The sequence below is a fragment of the Cyprinodon tularosa genome, unplaced genomic scaffold (assembly GCF_016077235.1).
Source record: "Cyprinodon tularosa strain WSP-4 unplaced genomic scaffold, ASM1607723v1 ctg694, whole genome shotgun sequence".
NCBI classification, from domain to species: domain Eukaryota; kingdom Metazoa; phylum Chordata; class Actinopteri; order Cyprinodontiformes; family Cyprinodontidae; genus Cyprinodon; species Cyprinodon tularosa.
In genome coordinates this window covers 454803-477267 of record NW_024039445.1, presented here as the reverse complement: position 1 = coordinate 477267, position 22465 = coordinate 454803, and the positions used below count along the sequence as shown (strand labels likewise).

General features: G+C 39.2%; 1 protein-coding gene across 1 annotated transcript in view; it reads right to left on the bottom strand.

The window, feature by feature from the left end:
* The window catches only part of bcl3 (BCL3 transcription coactivator), a 31692-nt gene extending 9227 nt beyond the window's left edge, over positions 1–22465 (bottom strand). The window contains exons 1-3 of the mRNA XM_038268146.1: positions 21634–22465; positions 20182–20302; positions 7788–7896 (exon numbers count right to left, since the gene is read on the bottom strand). Of these exons, the coding sequence (XP_038124074.1) occupies positions 7788–7896; positions 20182–20302; positions 21634–22114 (711 nt within the window). The 5' untranslated portion in view covers positions 22115–22465. The remainder of the gene's footprint in view (positions 1–7787; positions 7897–20181; positions 20303–21633) is intronic.

Here is a 22465-nt window from a genome sequence, read left to right as displayed (position 1 = left end):
GTTATGCTGATAGCATCAGACAGTTTATCAGTTCTGGTTAGAAACGGAGGTCTCAAAAATATATCCGCAGCAACGGATCTGAAAAAACCAATAGTGAGAGAGTGAGGCTGACAGACAGAGAAGCACGCGCAGGAAGGGAAAGTCCCTGTAAACTACCCTCTGAACCTCAGCGCAAGGTATGTTGAGAAACAGCCCTAAGCATTGCAGGCAGGCGGGAGGGGGGGTCATGTGACTTCTCGGAACAAGGATACTTAAACACACAAACACATGGACGTTTTGTTTGTGCACACGCACACACACGTACACCCTTGAACGAAGAAAAAAGGCATGCCACGGACATGCTGTAAACTATGAAGAAGCATTTAAGAATGACAGGGCATGTGCATATAGCTGCTAGCTGGCAATGCGAAGGAAGTGTCTTATCAAGCCCAACCAATTTCAATTGCATTACCATGCACAACAGTCTGCTGTCAAGCCCCTGCAGGGGATGAAACAAAACAAAAAACAACTGTGTGTTTTGGTTGGCAAACTGATAGCATGGCCGGCGTGGGAGTAACAAACAGCTGGCTCTAAACCATTCATGTGGAAGGCAAATCATGCACAGACAATTGCATTGCCGTCCAACAACGGTACCGATAGTAACACTCTGTCAAAAAGTTCCACATGCAAAACCACAGAAACCCAGGATTTTCATCAATATTGGAAAAAAGGCTGCATATCATTTCAAGTCTTTGGGAAGTTGCCTAATGCTGGAAACTGTGTTCAACTTTGTCAACTATGTTTTTTTTTTCTTCTTTTGAAAGTAAACAGTTCCCTGGCCTCATTTAGATAAGTGTGTTCTCTCTGCCTGGTATTCAGTCAAAACCACAAAATCTGGTAGGCAAATGACTATGATGGGACCTGAGCCTGTGAATCTCCCCTTTGGTTATAATTGTATATAACACACTAAGTGTGTGTGTCTGTGTGTTTGTATGCCTCTGCAGGAGGTGTGTGTGAGAGTGCGTTGCGTGCAAGCATTTTCATACACAGGGTAGACACAGGATATCACAAAACCTATGCTGTCAAGCCTCAGCGATAAGGAAAAAGAACAGCCGATGATAGCACCGGCATTATTTCTGGTAAGTATGCCTGCAGCGTCCTTTGTGGTGTGAAACCCCAGCCCTGAGAACGACAGCTCTTTTACAGCTCAGGTGTTTTTTTTTCTTAGTTGAAGGATGAAAAAGAAACAGCTGGCACAGAGCAGATAAGGAAGGCAATGAGGTTAAAATGTGGTAAAAAGGGAGATGGAATGTGGAAGTATTGTCTTAATAGAGGTGTTTGGGAAAGGCCTGGATTGGGAAACACTCAAAGGCAATTCATTGAGCATATTCCAGTATTTTTTTAGGAGACATTATTTCAGAGGAAGTGCTTTTGATCTCTAACATTTTCGATATGAGTGCAATGTCCAAAAACTTTCTTTTACAATGTCAATAAAAAGCCTCAACATACACTTAAGAATGCATGCAAACAACGGCACAGTGATTTTCCCTTTTTTTTTTTTTTACTTACGGCATACAGAGTTTAACATCTGCAAAGGTTATTGATAATTACATGTCAAAGGACATCGGATTACAATCCCTAGAAAAAAAATCTGTTCTTTCTGGGGAAAGTGATTGCTAAAACAATATGTGCATTAGGCATAAAAAAACAGGATATTGGAAAGCACACAAGGCCTTCCCAGAATGCTCATTACTTTGGTTTAGGTGGAGAGTTCAGGAAAGGTAAATTCCAATGCATAAGCCTCCGACACCAGGCCTAGAAAATAATTTAATAACACATCACAAGCAAAGGACAAAAAAAGAGCACTTCTTCTTTCAATCTCTATCCAGCAACTTTTCAACTTTTATTAGAAGATGTGTTTTATATACTGCATTATTCAGCAAGATGTGCAAATACTTCTTAATCTTTTTAAAGTATCAAAATTATGTTAATTTGAATTATAATGGTATAAATGTATGAACAGAGATGCACATTATACATAAAGATATTCAACAGTAATATTCACAGAATCAAAGTTGATGCTTCTGGGGCGACCAACTGCAAATCGCTTCCGCAAGTTTGAGGGACAAATCTAAGTCAAGTACACTCAAGTCTTTCACTGCATGAAAAGTGGGATTTTCGTCAATATGCGGCACTGTAGATTGTCGTGGAACTTCAGGTTAGCGGCAGTTTACGACAATTTGCAGGCTTCGCCGAAAACTCCCGTAAATTGTCAGAAATTGACGTGGACTCTCTTAGGCAGTGTTCCCCCCATGCCTCCCCCCCATGGAATTCTAGGGGAGGCTTTAACATGCTGTGAGCTATACAAATGCAAACCAGGGTTGCAGGGGGGGTTTTACCCCAAGTGACATCTTTCTGGGTAAGAAATTCTCTGATACAAAGAGATCAGGCTTAGTATAGCCTCTTACATTTTAGCTTGAATTGATTTATTTAATTAAAGTATAGAGACCAAAACAGATCTTTAGCTGACAGAGCAATACATTTAGAGCAGTAATTATAAAAAAAAAATTGCATTTAAGATAAAAAATAAAATGTTGTCTGTCAATATGCTCAATTCACAATTACTTAAGTGGAAAAGTTTCAAGAAATGAGTCTGAGATGATTTACTTTATAACATGGCGCATTATCCTGTTGGAAGTAGCCATGAGAAGATTGGTACACTGTGGTCATAAGGTCCGGCCAGGTCAAGATCCGCAATTGCAATCGCACCAAACAGGAAAAAGAACATCAACAAATTACGGTTCGTCAAATTAAAATATAGCAGCAACAGATCGGTGACTAGAAATTATAGCACAATTCTTATATATATATATATATATATATATATATATATATATATATATATATATAAAAAACTAACACCGTTTATTTAAATGATTGGATCCAAACTATTGGTTATTCACCAACGAGGAAGCAGATTTCTCATCTCCATCAAAATATTTATTTTATACCGAGGGACTTAAACTTTAATCAAATCCATTCAAAAGAAACTTCTTATTACAGGAATGAAAAGAGATGCTGAGTTTGGAAGTAGTGAACAAGTTCATTAAAAAAAAAGCAGTTTTGAATTATCCTTATCCCCGTTACAAAAATCTACATATATATTTGGGCAGAAACTGAACATATGCTGGATGATGGTGGGATTTTTTTAATATGTCATATTAAATTAAGCGCTCACAGGGTTCATACAGGAATGAGTGACTCTAATTTAATGCTATTTTAATGCTATTTGAAATGATTTTAATGCCATCATCAAGAACCATGTACACAAGTTATTAGTGTACATGAAATATGAAGGAGCTGCAAGCAGAGTTCCATGACTCCTGTATGTATGTAAACACACACACACACATATATACGTATATATATATCCTCTAGCTTTTTCTCCGCCTGGAGCGATATAATATATCTGACGAAATTGTTTTTATAAGCATTTTTTATTAAAGAATTATAAATACTTCGATAAACATATTTAAATAATTTTAGTGCCAATTAAGGCCTTGTTTAAAAAAAAAAAAAAGAATGATTTTTTAATTATTTTTATTGATCCGCGGACACCCTGGTTCATCTCGCGCATGCTCCCTACGATCTCCAAGAAACTCAGAACGGCGGTGTGTGCAGCCACAGTGGAGGATGTATGCTTTGCTTTGTGCAGCGGTCTGGAGCTTCTGGATTTCGGGGTAAAACTCCTCTTGGACGCGATGGCGACTCTGCATCGAACAAGACGAACTCAAAGAAGAGATGCTAGCGGTAAATATATGTTCGATTACTGCCTGCTAAGCTAAAAGCAGCCTAGCCTAAGCTACCGGCTAATAGCGGCTAATAGTAGCCTTGCTAGAACAAGCTTTATTAAAGTGTATTTTTTGTGATTTACAGGTAGCAGTACGCCGTCTTCACAACTCGGAGACTAATTGCAGGCGCTATGAACCGGAGCAAGGGTAAGATTTAAAGAATATGCTTTCATTCTGCGCTAAAAGGAAATTGATACGGATGGATACCGATCATAGCTTTTACATTTTGTTTTCACAGACCTCCCATCTCGGCAAGTCCAGATTTGCACGATGTTGATAAAGACGACATTGTGTGTAAGTGACTTGTTTTAATGTTTTCTCCTTCCTTGTTACTGTGACTTGCGTTTGATTTTTTATTCATACCACTCTCATTTAATTGTTTTCCAGCTGCCTGTAAGACGTATTTTCAGACGGTACGCAGGAGCTTCAGATATACGCAGCCAGCCAGCACGCTGCGTGCGGAGGCTATCTGCTCGGAGTCGGGCCAGAAGAAAGAGGGTAAGACTTTATTTGGTGACTATTTTTCAGGTGCATTAATAGATGTGTTGTGTCCATACGCAGTGCGCTGATTCACTGTTTTTTTTTTCAGCGGCTGAAAGCGAGGCAGAGTGTGCTTACAGATGAGGAAGTGGAACTCTGGAAGTCCGCCTTCCTCGGCGGTGTCTCTGGATGGATTGTACGGTCGCCGCCATTTCGTAGGCCGGATCCCTCTGAACTCTGTGTTAAGCTGCAGTCCCGGTTAGAAGCGATGCCGAAGTACAGGGCCACGCACACTAGGCGTCTGCACATCGGACCTGCCTCGGAGGGAATGCTGCCAGTTACCTCCAACCCCGAGGAAGCAAACGAACCGTTCACGGAGTTTTAATTTTTAGAAACGCATGTGTTTGGATACGCGTTGTATATAGTTGTGTTTCAATAAAGCTCTTTCTTTGCATAAACAGCTTCCTGGCAAATCTTCATTTCCTGTATAAATTCATTCATGTCCTTGATGGTAGCATAATAATTGTGTAGTAGTGTAGGATAACATAAATACACACCATATGAATGAATAAATATATGAATGAATAAATATATGAATGAATAAATATATATATATATATATATGAATAAATATATATATATGTAAATTTATATGTATATATATATATATATGCCAACCAATCACGAGCGACTTTACTTGTTTAAAAAGAAGTGGTTCCGTCCAATACTCAGTAAGAAAATTAAAGCCTGGCGTGGCCACCTGTGGTTTTGCTGCCAATCACGAGCGATTTTACTTGTTTGAGAATAGTGGTTTCAGCCAATACTGAGAAGGTTATTCAAGCCAGACCTGGCCAGCCGCGCGGGTTTGCTGCATCCATATGCTGATTAGGGCCATTAGTACAGCTGATCGCTCTCCACATACGTCACGGTACGTTTCCGACAATTTGTGGCACGACAAACGCGGACAAGCAGGGGCAAATTGTCGGAAACTGACGAAAATCAGGCAGATCTGCGGGAGTTTACGGGGGTTTACGGGGACGAAAATCTCACTTTTCATGCAGTGTTTGTGGGGTATGTCCAAGTTTGAAAGACAAGTGTAACTCAAGTCCAAGACATTACCCACAAGTAAGTATCTTCCATCCACAGTGCAAGTCCAGTTAATACGTTGTCCTAAAGCCTTAGGTAATATATGCAATGTATGATATATTTTAAGAACATTCAAGTCTGCATTTAAAAAGCTGATTTTATCTGTTGTGAATTTGGAAAAAAATAAACTTCACTTTTATTGTCATATTGTATACACAGAGTGTATACAAAACAAAATTTTGTTTTCAGAGAGTAAATGGACATTTCCATTCTATAAAGTGGAGCAATGATCAAATGAGTATGGGAGGAAAAAAAAACATGGTGCCAAAAATCCATGGATACAATATGGAAGCTCAGAGCATTAATATATATGGTGCAAATATGTAGTATTTTTGGTTTGGTGTTATCAGTGTGATGCAGAGTCTGTGAAATGATTAAGAGTCTGATGGTGGTGGGGGAGAAACTGTTGCAGAATATGTTGAATACCTGCATAGAATGCTGTGAAGCCTCTTTCCAGAGGACAGCAGGAGAACAGTCCATGGTGGGGGTGTGAGGGATCATTAGTTATGTTATGGGCTCGGGACACGCAGCGCTGGGATCAAATGTCTTTTATGGAGGAAAGAGGAGCCCTGACGACCGTCTCAGCTATTTTCACTATTCTTCTCACTCTCTTCCAGTCTGAGGCACTGCAGCCTCCACACAAAACAGTGAGACAGCTGGTCAAAACATTCTCTATGGTGCTTCTGTAGAAGGTTGTGAGGATGGGTGGGGGCAGATGGGCTCTCATCATCCTCCGCAGGAAGGACAAGCGCTTTTGTGCCCTTTTGACTAGTGAGGTGGTGATTACAGTCCAAGTGAGGTTGTCTGTGATGTACACCCCCAGGAATTTGGTGCTGCTGACCACCTCTACTGCTGAGCAGTTGATGAGTAGTGGAGCGTAGTTAGGCCAATTCTTCCTGAAGTCGACAATAATCTTCTTTGTCTCCTCCGCATTGAGGATCAGGCTGTTATCTTTGCACCAGCCCACCAGCTACTCCACCTCCTCGCTGTAGTTCTCGTCGTTGTTATCTCTGATGAAATCCCACCACCATGGTGTCATCTGCAAACTTCACGATGCGGAAAACCTTGTACTAGTTATGGGGCTCTCTCTGCCAGGGTTCTTGCTCTGATTACTAGCTGCTCTAGTCTGAGCTCTAGAACGAGATATTCCCCGAACTGGGAGCATCTCTGGAGAATCTGCTAGACCCAAGGCTCTGTTAGGCATTCCAAGGTAAGTAAAGCACTGCCATTCATTCTGAAAAGTCCAGGTATGCCATGTTGAGTTGAAACAACCAGAAGATTCAATGACATAGTCCAAGTTTGCCCACTGTCTAAATTGCTTTTGCCTATCAGGGGAATTTCTTATGAAATGAAGCTTATAGTTAGGGTGGCTCAGGTTATCCTGAGCTATCTCTATAGTTATGCTGCTATAGGCTTAGACTTTTGGAGGACATAGGGACCCCCATTTCATCATTCTGCTTCATTCTCTCTCTGTTCTCCTATTCTGCAGAATCTGTTAGTTCAATCTCTAACCTTCTGCTCTCTCTGCTTTTCCTCAGAGTAGCTTTGCATCGTCTGTTCCTGTTTGGCTGTGACGTCATCCTGGAAAAAAACATCAGCTGTGCTGCTTCTATCAACACCCTTGTTAATAGATGTTGGAGATCGGCCTGTTTTCCAGTGTGGTCCTGTTTCTCTGACCGTGACTGAGTGGATGTGCTCTCTTCGTCCTCTGGCATGGGAGCTGCCTTGGAGCTCGTCTGCCTGGCTGTGTGTTTCCTGGACGGGGCCGCCTTTTACAGCTGCTTTTTGTATCTCTGCTTCTGTCTCCTTGAACCCCAGTCGGCCTCGGCAGATGGCCGCTCACACTGAGCCTGGTTCTGCTGGAGGTTTCTTCCTGTTAAAAGGGAGTTTTTCCTCTCCACTGTCGCTACAAGCATGCTTAGTGTGGGGGATTGTATTTGAGTCAATGAGTCAATGCAATCAACTGGTTTTCCTTAGATAGAAAACTTTGTATCAATTTGACTGTATGATCTGGTTGAACTGTAAAGTGCCTTGAGATGACATGTGTTGTGAATTTGGCGCTATATAAATAAACTGAATTGAATTGAATTGAATTGAATTGAAATGTCAGGTGAGCAAACACACCTGAAAGTGACACTTTTTTCACTGGTTACGTGTTAGGTATGAAAGCACCATAAGTGAAGTTTAAAGCTTTTGTTTTTTGTTACTGAAGCTTAACTCAAGGGAAATTACAGACAAAAGGAACCAACTCAAGAACAGAATGATTTTAAAATATGCAAATGTTATTTGTGGTATGAAGTGTGTCATTGTCATGAAAGCATTTTTTCTCACCTGTCGGAGATTGTTGTAAATATCAAGGCCTGTACGAGCCAACAGCAGCAGTTGGATAAGTTTGTGGACGATTGGCAATTCCCCTTGAACCACAGCTATATGGAGAGGGCTGGAGGAGACACAAAAACAAAGAGTTTCACTTAACAAATGAGTTCTGTGTTTCTGACCCTTCAATGATTTAATCAAATTACTGGCATTGGTAGAGAAGTTGTGACAATGATATTGTTACTGCCGAATGTGCTACTTCCTTAAATGCAGTTTTCACTTTATTTCATGTCTATCAATTGAATTGGCTGGATGCTTCATTTTATGTGGGTAAACTACTACACACAATTGATTGAAAATACAATGTATCTTTTTTTTACAATCTCTAATCAGAATAATTGAAACTAATAAGTTAAAAGGAATAAAGAAATGATAAAATAGGCTCTAGTTCGATTAATGGAAAGGCCTGTTACAGTCTTTATATCTCTATTCCCTACTCTTTAGAACATTGGTATTAAAAAATAATCTTTTTACAGAAAACATGTATGGTTATGCTCATTGTTGAACATCTTTTTCATTTATTTTGACAAATTAAAATTTATCAACGTTTGTCAGTTTTAGTGTTTGTAAGACGGAATAGACTGAAGAATACTACTAGTTTATATTTAAAAACTCAGATAAATATGAGGGACTTAACTCGCCTTCGCAAGACAAGGTCAATTAATAAAGCAAAACAGACACTGTTGCTAAAAGATAACTCTCTGCATAATGACTTTCAGACACTATAACTGATGCTAGTATCTTTTTCACAACTTTGGGATGAAAAGACTTAAAAAAAATTATTTCTGTAGTCACAATATGTCTTGATGGCCTTTTAAAATCACCCAACACTTTCTTGTTGATAAGTGCTGAGCAGCACAGTAGAAATAAGTAGTAAGGACATACATGTTCTTACAAGTAGCAAGGACTTACATGTTGTGTTCTCTCCCATTCTTGTATTCCTGTATTTTTTAAGGACTTTAATACCTTCCATTTTTACCCAGGTAAAGTTAATCCCTGATAATTTTTGTGTTTTCAGTTTTATTCATTTTTTCTTCTTGTCCTGTTTCGCCAATATAGTTCTGAGACTTGATGTCTGGGAGATTGTTGTGAAGAAAGGTGCACTACAACTCTAGTCCAGTGGGTGGCTGTAACAGAAAAACCTAAGCATAAACACTCGTTAATGCCATTATCCATCTAACTTCTGTCCCCTTGCAACTGTGACAACTTGAAATCGTTAACATATAGCCCCCAATTTTGCCCAATTTTGCTTCTTGATTGAGAAACTTTGTACCACTGATGAAGCCATTTTACCATTGCCCCAGGCATTTTGTTGAAGACGAAAAAAATAGTAATTTACAAACTTACTATCAAGATGTTTAGAATGATATACATCATATTATTACAAATACAACAGTGTAGCTTGCTGAAGTCTACTGGGATGTTAACTGCTTTTTGTGCTTTGTTCAGGTGAGACTAAATTTGTTTTTCTTGCTTGTTTTTTTTATTTTCCAAGGATTAATACTCTATTTGGATTTGGACTGGTTTGCTTTGGATGAATGTGTGTAAAAAGACCTTATGCCAACAGTTATAGTGAGGCACTTGTGATACAATGGGTGTGTTTCATTTCTGAATGACCTGGGAAGCTTGCTAAAGAACATTGTATCATGACAAAATATATTGGATTGTAAAACTACACTAGAAATGGGTGTTTACTGGATGTTTCAGCAGGATAGTGATGCAAAACATACAGCTAAAACACAACTGACATTTTTCATCAGACATCAAATGAACCCTTTTCCATGGCCATTAAAGCTCATTCAAATAAATTTTATAGAATTTTCTTTTGGGTGGACTGAAGGAAAGAGTGCATAAGAGGACCAGTGAGGAAAAGACACATGCTAAGACAATTTGCTATATGCATCAACTCATACAGGAAGATTAAGGTTATTTCAATGGTGAAATGTATTACCTTCTGACAGCAGCTGTAATAACTCATCTGATTTTATTCAAAAACTAAATAAATGTACTTTTTTAAGTTTCTTTTTTGTTTGTTTTATGTTTTCAGCAGTGTTGTCAATGAATGGGGCTTAAATTTACATCAGTGGTCGATCTCTGATTTAATGCTAACTCAGCTTTGGATGAATCCAAATAACAACGTTAACATAAAAGACTAAAATGAGAATCAAAGTAGCAGACCAGCCATGCAACCTAGATGTACATGCCTGACTCACAGTGTTCTTATCAGACTGCCTTATCGTCATTAAAGGTAAACCACTACCTGTGGTCTATATGTGAGGCAAGACACAGGCCAGAGTTCAAGACAGGGAAGGTTCAGGAAACTGATGGGGGAGGGGGGGGGGGGGGGGTGCATGCAGTTGAAAAGCAGTGGAGATTTCTTTTTTTTTTTCTTTTTTTACATTTTCTCTCTCAAACTATCAAAGGAAGCAGCTTCCAGTAAGAGCCAGATTTGTTCTATGTCACATCCTGTTGTCAATGAAAAAGGCTGCATTAGTTTTTTTTTTTTTTTTACTGGTTTGCTTCAAGTGTTCTAAAATCTAGGCATGAAGCTGCATGGTTTCTTATAGGGGCTTTCTGCTGGTTTGCACTGTCAGCTTTATGGATTAGACATAACCAGTAAAACACTTTAAAAACAAAACAGGAAACTTCTTGGTAATAACTTAAAAGTACCTACACACAAACCAATGAGGTCATCAAAATGGTTAAATGATGAGAATTTAATTTGCACAACTTCCTGCCAATTATGTATATCTATTACATCCATTTTTCTGCCTCTTTGTTTTTCAAGTTTGAAAAATAGTAACACCCTTTGTCAAAACTGATTAATAATTATACTTTCACCTTTACATACACCAAAATACAATACATCAAATAATAAAATACCTCCAACATTATCAAAAAAGTGGTGTTTATGTGTAACACTTGTTTCACTTGGACCCTAAATATAATCTAGGCCACCAATTGCCTTTAGAAACCTATCATTAAAAATACTTTATTTGTGTGTGATTTGATCTCAGAATCATTACAGCTGTCCTGTGAAGGCCTCAGAGTCAGGTGTCTGTCAGAGATCCTTAGAGTACAAACACCCTTATAAAGATTGTCTGACAGATCAAAAATAAAGTTGTGAAGAAATTTAAATCAAAACTTAAATCAAAGCTTTTACAGATTACAAAGCGCTGTTCAATTAATCAAAAAAATAGGAGGTCCAGCTTTGAGTTCACAATCAAAGTGTTACAGCAAATGTAACGACGATGTGCCGCAAAGGGCTGAATGGTGACATCTACTGGAGCGGCGTGCGGAAGTAGATAGCACATTTTTTAAGCAATATTTTCTTGCGATATTAGGAGCTGAAAGATCGCCATTATTTCATGCGGGATATATACTGAGATATATTGCCAAATAAATTTCTCCCACACGATTTCTCCCACCTCCCTATAAAACATAGTAGTAGCAGTATTGTACTACTGGGGGAGTGTTGGCCCAGTTGTTAGAGCAGGGCGCTTAAGCTCTGAGAAGGCTGTGAGTAGGCCTGCTCGGTTCGATCCCCACAGCTGGTACTCTGAGTTAGAGTCCTGCAACGGGTCGGGTACCCGCGGGTCCCCGACGGGTCACCCGCTAAAATGCTCTTTTGCGGGTGAAAAATACATAAATAAAAATAAACGGGTACGCTGGGTCGGGCGGATATTTTTTTAGTGCGGACGGGTAGTTGGTGATTTTTTTTTAATGCGTGTGTGTTGTTATGGACATCAGAAATGTTATATTAATCAGGCACTGGGGTCACCCTTGTTGTAGCTTAAAGCCCTGCCGGCAGTGTGGGCTTTCCTCCAAAAAGGCCACAGTCAGTGCATACACGTCTGCTGCAGTGTTAATGGCGCTGTTCTGCAGCGCAGCGTACTATAGCTTATTACTTGATGTGTTAACGGGTCAGGTTGCGGGTTAAATATCAACGGGTCGGGTCGGGTTCGGATTTGAATTGAAGATATCCGCGGGTGACGGGTCGGGTTCGGTAGTCATCCTAACGGGTTCGGGCGGGTTGGTAAAACTCGACCCGTGCAGGACTCTACTCAGGGTTTCTGAGCAAGACCCTTAACCCCTGATTGCTTCCCAGGTACTGCACAATGGCAGCCCACTGCTCTCCAAGGTGATGGTTAAATGCAGAGAGTTAATTTCTCCATTGTAAGATCAATAAAGTTCTATTTCTAGTGCGGAAATACTTTTATTGGAACAGGAATACCATGGTCAGAGTTGACACAATGTTTGGCTAAACAAGTCAATATTGAAAGTAAAGCTGTAAACGCCATGCCTCTGGAGTAATGTAATGACCAATCTTAAGTTATTTTACAAAGAGGAATGGGCAAAGCTTTAGCCTCTTTGTGCAATAATAGTTAAGGCATAGACAACAAGACTTGCAGCTGGAATGGCGAATCAAGGACCCTTCTACAAAGCTCTTGCAAAGACTCTGTGGAAGTACCAGAAAAGCATGCCACTTTCCAAATTTTAATTTGTTAAAAAAATGTGTAAATGCATGTGTTTTTTTCTTTTTAATTCAAAAAACTATTTGCAAAAATTATTATGTGCTTTATGATCACCCATCATTAAAATAAAAATAAAATATCTTGAAGTTTTTCTTTGTAAAGTAGCAAAGGTGAGAAGGTTCAAGGGGTATATAAACTGCCTATGTGCACACATACAATTTTGTGAGACATTCTAATGCACATCTGCTCTGCAGCTTGTCTATAAATCGCAAATGTCATGGTCAACTGGAAGTGCAACTCTAAAAGGCAAATAGATGATTTGCTCCTGATATCAAAGTGAAAAGCAGAACTTTTACATGCAGAGCGAGAATGACGGTTCTTTCCTGAGAAGATCCCTGTTCCTGTAAGTGAACTCAACACTGTGAAAAAAATCTGTTAGCAAGTCTTATTATAAAAAAAAAAAAAAAAAAAAAAAAAAAAAAGGTTTACAGTGCGTTGTTCTATTACGGTTTTGGTAAGTCAATGCCCAGCATAGTGGTGTCAAGCAGTGTGGTGAACTGCTGAGGTATGAGTCAAACTGGGATTTGTCACCGAGAACCCACAGGCAAGTATTGTGGACAGTGATACTCAGCTAAACACAGATAAATGCCAGCTGCTGTTTGACTTTATGAATAAATATGTATCAGAATTTGGCTCCAAAAACTGAGCTGACAGTAGTGGCTTCCTTCACAAAGACCTGAAGTACTCCTGTCTTGTATATCTGCACCCATCTCTCTCTTTTCTCCTAAGATGAAACTGTACTGTTTCTGCTTCCTAGAAGTGGGGTAGACCAAAGCCTGAGATAACCCCAGGCACAGAAGTACTGACGCAGACAGAAGTCCCAAACCTGCAATGTTACAAGCAGCAAAGCTGTGTGTGAAAAGTAAAAGCAAAAAAAAAAACAAAACAAGAAAAGACTGAAAAAAGTAGAAGGTCGAGAAAAAAAAGGCTGCATTTTTTTCTCAAACTTATACTTTTTTCATTTTTTTTTCTCAGTTTTTCTTGTATGTGGTATCCTGTTTGGTATGGAAGGTGAAGACAGAGCCAGACGCCGGACAGAGATCAAACTGAATGTCCTGTGGTCTGAGGACCAGCTGAGTGATGATGTGATGTGTCAGTTTGTGTGAAATGTTAAAGAAAAGGAAGCTGGTAGTCCAGTTCACAAGAAAAGATGACTTAGTTCAAAACCTCCTGTGCACGTCAACAAGGTTTAAAAAAAAAAAAAAAAGATGATAATGAAGTCAAGAAAACTTGATAAGTAAAAAGTCCACACATACTCACTTTAGCATTTATTTTGGATGCATAAGGATGGATTTAAACTTTTTTTTTTTTTACTGTGGACTGCTCATAGATCAGTTGTATGCAAGATTGAATATAATATAACATTCTGTTTTCAGTCACACACAAGCTTCTAGAATAATTCTGAATAGATAGTTGACCGTGTCGCCTGGCAAGATTAGTAAAGTTATTTGAACTATTTACTGGTAACAACTAAAACTGCTGACAGCTGCAAAAATTTCAACAGGGTTGGTTTCATTTCAGGAAATGTATAAATAATATGCATTTCAATGCAACTTTGAAATTTTTGTGTAGTTGAAACACTATTTCTGTCCAAGTCCTGATGCAAGCTTTTCATCTTCATGTGAAAATAGGGTTGAGTTGGGCTATCATTTTGAAACATGTAAGTTTTCTAATTTTTGAGTTGTTTATTAGCATGCCTAAAGCAAAGCCATCATGAACTTCTGTATCACCACGCCAAAGGTCCACAATGAGGCCTGTCCTAGGCTGCACCAGAGCAGACACCTCTTAGCTTCACTGAAATTTGAAGTATCATTTGACCACATGGCCAAGTCCAAATACTCTCTAGAGAAAGAGCTTACGTCATTATGAAACCTCCAAAGATGAGAACTGGGTCAGACTAGCCGGGTATGCATTTCGGGGGTGGCATCCTGCCTTTGAGATGATACTATGAAGGGTACTGGTTATATTGTTATATTGGGAGGTCTGATGAAGGAAAAGGACCTTTTCTCAGTTCTGATATGAGGTCTTCGATAGAGCTGGGAGAGGCTGGATAATGATGCCAAACACATTGATTAGGGAAAGACCCAGACAGGAGAAGGTCGTTTACAACCAAAATAAAGTCAGTTTTTTTAACCTGCTGAAGAGAAGGAATACAGAAGAACAACAGTTATTATATGCTGCCGGGCCAAAAAAAAAGTCGCCACAAAAATAAAGGTCACTCACTCTAATACTTTGTCGGCCCGCCTTAAGCTTTGATTACGGCACGCATTCGCTGTGGCATTGTTTCGATAAGCTTCTGCAATGTCAAAAGATATATTTCCATCCAGTGTTGCATTAATTTTTCACCAAGATCTTGCATTGATGAAGGTAGAGTCTGACCGCTGCGCAAAGCCCTCTCTAGCACATCCTAAAGATTCTCAATGGGGTTGACGTCTGGACTCTGTGGTGGCCAATTCATGTGTGAAAATGATGTGTCATGCTCCCTGAACCAGTCTTTCACAATTTGAGCCCGATGAATCCTGGCATTGTCATCTTGGAATATGCCTGTGCCATCAGGGAAGAAAAAGTCCATTGATGGAATAACCTGTTCATTCAGTATATTCAGGTAGTCAGTTGACCTCATTCTTTGAGCACATACTGTTGCTGAACCTAGACCTGACCAACTGCAGCAACCCCAGATCATAACACCGCCCCCAAAGGCTTGTACAGTAGGCACTAGGCATGGTGGGTGCATCACTTCACCTGCCTCTCTTCTTACCCTGATTTGCCCATCACTCTGGAACAGGGTAAATCTGGACTCATCAGACTACATGACCTTCTTCCATTGCTCCACAGTCCAATCTTTATGCTCCCTAGCAAATTGGAGCATAAAATCCTCCAAAAGTCAAAATTATCAGCCGATTACATCATATGGTTGTGACAAGGCCTGTTCGGATTGGAAGACTCCTCATTATGCGGCCAACAAATGCAGCCTTCTTTTTGCCCGTTTTGAAGAACAGGTCCTTCAGTCCTTTAGTTTCTCTTGGTTTAATTCTGTAAAAAATCTTCTTTAAGGAACCATTTGCTGTCTAAATATTAATCGATTAATGCAAAATAATTGACAGATTAATCGATTAGTAATATAATCATTGGTTGCAGCCCTACTCTTGGTAAATATAGCATGATTTAAATTAAGTACCTTTGTGATTTGAAAACTATATTATACTGCAAATGCAATCTTCCATTAATCTTGAAAAAGTATTGAATGTAACTAGAAAATTTGTGGTACCTAAAAACACACATCTAAGAGCTTTGTAGGAGTCATTGGTTGTATTTTTTTAAAAACAGATAACTTCAAACCTTATGTTGAAACACTCAAATATTAACACTCAATATTTGACAAAATCTAGATTTTTAAACAAGTGTTCCATAATCAACCTCTCCATAAACCAAGATCTTTCATAAGTGGAATACTACATGGCCTATTTATACCCCAAAATTTTGCTTTGAAGATTTCTGGAAGAAATGTATTTAAATTGAACTTGACATCTGCACACCATGAAACCAAGACACAGTGTGACACACAAAATAAATGGAGAGAGAGAGAGAGAAAAGAGAGAGAGCACCAGATGGGGCTGATAGAAAGAAAGCGGTAAATGAGGAAGTGGGGAGCGGATGTTTGGGTTTTTTGAGCCCATTCATTTAAAAACACAGAGAAGAAAGAGAGAGAGATATAGACACCTGAGAAAAACCACAATCATGTTAAAAACTGAGCTCTCTCTGGCTTTCCCGAAACTAAAGGGCTCATTGACGTAAGAGCAGGCGTGAACACCATCACTCACATTTTGCATGCACGCAGTCACACACACTTGCATACATACAGTGTGAAAAAAAATAACAAGGGGATAAGACTGTCTCTTTCTGAAGAATTCAGGCAGAGTTTTATGCAACCACAAAGAGACACATACTGTAAGACATGCATGGTTACAATAGTACACAGGCTTGTCTGCAAACTGGAATTTAAGAAAGAAGCAATAATGAGCATGTGAAAGATGTTTGATTCCATCCAGCTGCTACATTTTGCAGGGGCTCGTCACAAGCAAGGAAAATGTATACTTAGTTTTTATGCCAGATTAAGACCTGGATCTCTACATCATCCATCAAGGATGTATACATTGGCCACTCTACCATGGAGGGACTAATAAGCATGTAAAAGGTATAATATTGAAAAAATAAAATTTAACTGGTCTATAAGAAGTCCAGATAAACTGACTTATGGCTAAAATGTCACAGCCAACAGCAAACGTGTCTGTAGGACAAAAGCATCAAGCTAGTTAAGATACTTGTGGCTATTTAAAATGTTGGTCATCAAAAGTTTGTTTTGATTCGATGCAAGTGAAGGTGATCCTATTTGAAACTGCAACATCAAAGTGTAATTTAATTCTAGGACATGCTTCATTTTCAGTCACATGACTTTGCCTGAGAGTGCCCTCGTGCTCTAGTGTCAGTTTCTCATTTAACTTGATGTGTGGGAAGGTGCTGAACCTGCAAACAAAAGGCGGGTGGCCATGCGTTTATAGTTTAGCATTTGCATTCATGTGGTCTCGACACTGTGCCCTGAGGACAGTATCATTCCCAACCCCCTTACTCCAACACCCTAAGAGACTAGTCAGCTGGCTGTTAAAGAAAACTAAATGTAGTCGCCTCTCAGTCTGACAGCTCATAACCAAAACCCTTATGTTTTGGGATGTTGATAGTATTCTGTTACAACAGCTGGTGAATCAGTTATGATCAAGATGAAACTACTTTCCCTACTGGAAAGTTAGACAGCACTAAAACATTTGCCTGGATATGATTACTGTGTGGGGGCGGTACTGACTATACCTGCTAAATATGTAGAAACAGGAAATCACTGAGGTTGAAACAAATAAACTGAGATGATGCTCCAAACGGTCTAGGCTTACATTGTGCAATAATAAATTTTTACTTATGAGGTCAGGAGTTTTTCTGTTTTACCTCACAAGGGTAATTTCAATGCTAAGTTTTAAATCAAATGATCTAAAGAGATGTAGCATCTGGTATCCTAGGTAAAGTTATTTATGCAAAAAGCAAGTTCAACTTCATGCCAGTGCTAATCGATTGGCTTCTGGCTGGTATAGAGCAACGATATAGACTAAAACCTTATACTTTGGGTTTTAAAACAGGTCACAGTTTGCAAAATGTAGGCAGTTAGGACCTGGATAACATGGAGACACCTGGAAGCAAATTCCTGATCTTTTTGAGTAAGGCGAACCACAGCATTCCACTCAGAGCTCCAGTGCTTAAAGCTTTTTATACTGCAGTTTGTCACGGTATATTGAACTTTTAAGTCTCTTATTCAGGCCGAAGTAAGGACCAGAGCACATAATTGTTAATTGGAAGGAAAATGTACTGTTTTAGACATTTTAACTTGACTCGTGGAACATTTACATTACACGTGACATTATGTATTCACGTCTATATGTCCCTAATGAATAAAATCCAATGAAACAAATAGTCTTTATTAGTTTCAATCAACCAAAAATTAATCTGAAAACCTACCAGTTCAAATCAGTTCACCCAAATTGACAACCCTGGCCAACATAACATTAATAATTATAGAGGCGACCAAAATACTTGTTTTAACACTGGAGAAGCAGAAGATGATAGCTCGGGTGGTAGACCGTAAACAGGACTTGCTCCATGTTAAGCAAATTGCACCAGAATTCTTATCATGATTCAGATGGAAAAAATACATAACTAACACCAAATACAGACTCCAATGACCCAGAAGAGTGACAGGTTGGTTAATGATTTGCATCTGGCTTGCAACAACCAAGAAGAATTGGCCTTGGCTTAAAAGCATCACACTTAATCTAGAGAGGCCTGTTTCAGAAAGCAGGTTTTACAAACTCAGACTGAAATCCTTAACTATGAATTGATCTAGACTAAAGTTTGAAACTCTGTTTTCAGTTTCACTACAGCTGCTGTGAGTTAGTTTAACAAACTCTAAGTAGGTTCACTCAGAGTTGAGCAAGTGCATAACAAATACAAAAAGTCATTATCAGTGGAGCAAAGATTCAATGAGTCACCATGACAACAGGCACCACACCACTGGAACTAGATATTTAAATGCAGAATTAGAAAAAAGTATTGGAGAATGTGTTTAAAAGAAAGAGCAAAAGCACTTCAGCAGCAAAGAAGAGGGAGATGGCGAGCAGATTGTTGCTCCAGTAATGCATACGTATAGCAGGCCATTTTAACATTCATTAAAAGCATTCTCCACTCTGTTCTTCCATTTCTAGATCACTAAAATATTATTCTTCCTGGTCAATATCACACTCCTAGTCTAAACTGTAATAAAAAAAATCCTTAATTACATGTTTGCCTGAAAGATAAGGATTTCAGAATGTCAAAAAAAAATTAAACTTATAAGAAATAGATTTGACATACCTAGAAATGTTTACATATTTTAACTAGTCGTTATGACATTGATTAACTTGACTGAATAACTACTTATAATATCTGAAATACATTTCTTCTTAGTCAAAATATTAGATGTTATTGATTCAGATCAAAGTAAATTCATGTATTGGAATAACTCGAAAGCAGGACTCAATCAAAAGCAAAAAACACTTTTCTCTCAATTTTTCTGAAAGAGTTTTGGCTACTTCCACTTATAAAACAGCAGATCTACAACTGCAGGATCCTATGCTGCTTGCTGCCCGAGTTCTTCAAACCCAGTGGTCCAGGGACACTTCTGGATAGGTGTCCAAATATGTTGAGAAAAACTGAGCAAAAGGCTGCTGGCAAATATTAGAATGACCCACTCAGAATCCAGACGTAAATAAAATAATAAACACTACAGAGGCCTTTGCAGCGCTTTCGTTGCCTGGGCCTAATTGATGTTGAATTTGTTTTCAAACATAAAATATGGTCCAGGGTGAAATAAACCAAACCAGATTGAGTTTGGGCAATTGTCAGAGAACAAATGAGCAAAATAAAAGACACAAAAAACAATATTAAGATGTGCAAACCTTCTGGAGTCAAACCCTCAAAAAGCTCTCCATCTTTATTTGCTTGTAAACTCAATTGATTTTCTATCTGTTGTGTGTTTAAATAGTAATTTTACCAATTAACACTTTAACATTGCTACTTCACAGTTAGTTATCCAATGTTTCCCCATCGAAAAATAAACATCAATTAATACACAAGGCCTTGCATTCAGATACTAACATAAATCTGCATGTACTGAATCATTAAAGAGAAAAATGATCCTACTGGCCTACAGACCTCTTACTTAAAAATTGTTCTTATCTCAGAATGAAAAAAGAAAATGACACTTTCAAATATCCCAGATTTCCAAGGTCCCCAAACCCATATTCAGCACGAATGGGGTACGGAAAAGGATTTCATTAGAGTCTAGGCTGGAAAAAAAAAGAAAAAAAAAAAAAAGTAGGACCCTCCACTACTCTCAGGATCCCAGCCCTATATTGTAAGCTGCATCATCTAAAACAAAAAAAACCTCTGTCTCCTCAGAGACGGGTCTGTGCATCCTCTTCATTTGCTGGAAATCTCATTAATATTAATGAATGTGGTGGGATTTAGTATCTGTTTACTCTGCCAACTTTCATCTGTCAGCAAAGTCACCCATCTGCAATCATGAAAATCCAAGCAGTGAATGAATCATAGTGACATTGTTGGTTTACCGACAGCCCTGGGGACTTGAATAAAGAAAAGTTGGATATGTTCGGTGATAACCTGCACTGTAAACCGCAAAATGACTACAAACAAGCTGCTTTAGCACATTGACATACGTGTCTCCATCTTCATCCTGATGTTTGGCCAAAGAGATTCCTGCCAGCAGGTTGTCGGTCTGGTGGACTTGTGGGTGGTGTGGCTCTGGAAAGGGGGTTAGGCAGCACACTGGGTAGTGACCTGATCAGAGCAACAGGAAAAAAGAGAGAAAGAACCCATAAAAGAAAAGTAGGCATATGATAAGGGACTCTGACAAGTAAAAAATAACTGATGGTAAAGTAGATGAGTCTGTTTTTTTTTTGTTTTTTTTGTAGAAAGGAAGCTCATCTGCAGTAGGGGAGTGTATACTCAGCTATGATCTAACCGAGAAAGGGGATGCTCTTCTGTCAGTTGACGAAGATGAATGGCTGCAGAGAAGCTGACTGGACACTTTCTCAGTATAAGTCACTGTGTTAACTACGACTCCAGTGATGTTATCAATGACCTTCTTGTAGACAACTGCAAAGTGTGCCAAGTATAAACAAACCTTGCATTTGCTTTTGCAGAGCAATACTATAAAAGCCCTTGAATCCTGTCCTGCTGACCTCCATCACACCCTGAATAGACGACTAGATGTTTGCTCTATTCCGACAATCGTCATCAATCAAATGTTTACATAATGAATATTGTGTTTAATTTTTTTGAATTAAATCCATGCACATTGCAATTTTTTGGACAGAACTCACAAAAGAAAAAACATATTTGTCCATGTTTGCTTGTTAACAAAACACACAATTCCAAACCTTTTTCTTGAAACTTCTGTAATAAACTGCTTAGCTATAATAATAAATCTTAATTAAAATGATGTCCAGGGCCTTCCCTGCTGACCGGTAAGAAGGATGCCACTCGAGTTATGAGCTCCATCCATCTTTCTGGTCAGCTTATCTGTTACTTTGCAGCGTTTTCCTCACATAGTTTTGAATGAGCAAGTTTTTCTTAACTTCTGTGTTTTCTGAGTTCCCTACAGGCTTGTAGGGAGAAAAACTAAACAGGACATACCTCCATCATTAGTGTTAACTTGGGTGAAATTAGGTTGTTTGCACTGGAAAAATGATCAAGAAATAAGTAAACATTTCTTAGATTAAGTGTATTTACCCTTAATTTAAGTGGGTAAATGACAGTTTATCCAATGGAATGAGTATTTTTGCTCTTAAAATAAGATAATTAGATAAAATGCACTTAAAAGCAATGGTGTTTTCTTATTTTAAGCTTAAATTGTCTTGTTCCATTTCCAAAATGTCTCATTTATCTCATCAATCCAAGAACAAATGCACTTATTTTAAGAAAAAATGACTTATCTAGATTTTGATTTTTTCCAGTATGGTCATTATTTTCTCAGTAATGTTAATTTCACCGAAATTACATTAAAAAAACATTTATTAGACATACTTATAGCATAGCAGTTCAGGTTAAACTGGTGTAAAGAAAAATATGCGACAGAGCAAATGGGAGATATAGAAAGAAGCGCTTACCGTAATTAATAAGTGGTAAAATGCAGCAGGGATAGCCTTCCGGACTGTGAGCTGCCTGATCGGTCCGCCTGTGGGTCACCGGCGCAACCCCGAACCTGGTTTCATCCTCAGCTTTCCCCAAGCGAGGACGCGCGGGCTCCCGGACTGTCTGCTCCTCTGCAGCTGCAGCCGGCTTCTGTGTCTCCGCTTCGACAAGAAAATGCCGTTTCCTAAAAGGAAGAGTCGACGGACTCTTTATGGGAGATCCGTCCGCTGTCCTTTTGCGGGAATGTGTGCTGTCCGTGTCCGGGGAGCGGCGCAACACTGAACTGTCCGTCCCGGTGCTCGCGGGAGGCGCAGGTGAGCCGCCGCTCGCCCGCGCGTCTCCGTCGCAGAAGGTTAGGTCTCCCCCGCTCCTGCGCCCTCGACCTGTGGTGCTCAGATCCAGCGGCGCTGTAGCAACCGACTGGTGGTCAACGCTCATTGTCATAGGACTCGGCATCAACTGAAGCAGGTTCAGGTGAGAGCGCAACTGTTTTTTTCAATCCCAGAGACAAATAGTTTGTATCAAACAAAATCAATTGAGAAACTCCAACATCTAAAGGGTGGGAAAACGAGCAGCGGTCAAATCAAACCATTGCCCTGTTTCCCCTTTTTTGTCTTTGTTTGGATAAGCGCTCAAATGTTCAGACTCATGCAAATATACCCGAAGGAAAACCCAGGAGAACTTAAACATCTGTGAGTCCCTGCGCACCTTTCTGAGCATGCCTCAGAGGAGCTGCTCCTCTGCTCTTAATGAACGTCTGCTTTACGCTGTAGGCCTACTTTCGCTTTAAAACGAAACAATAAACCC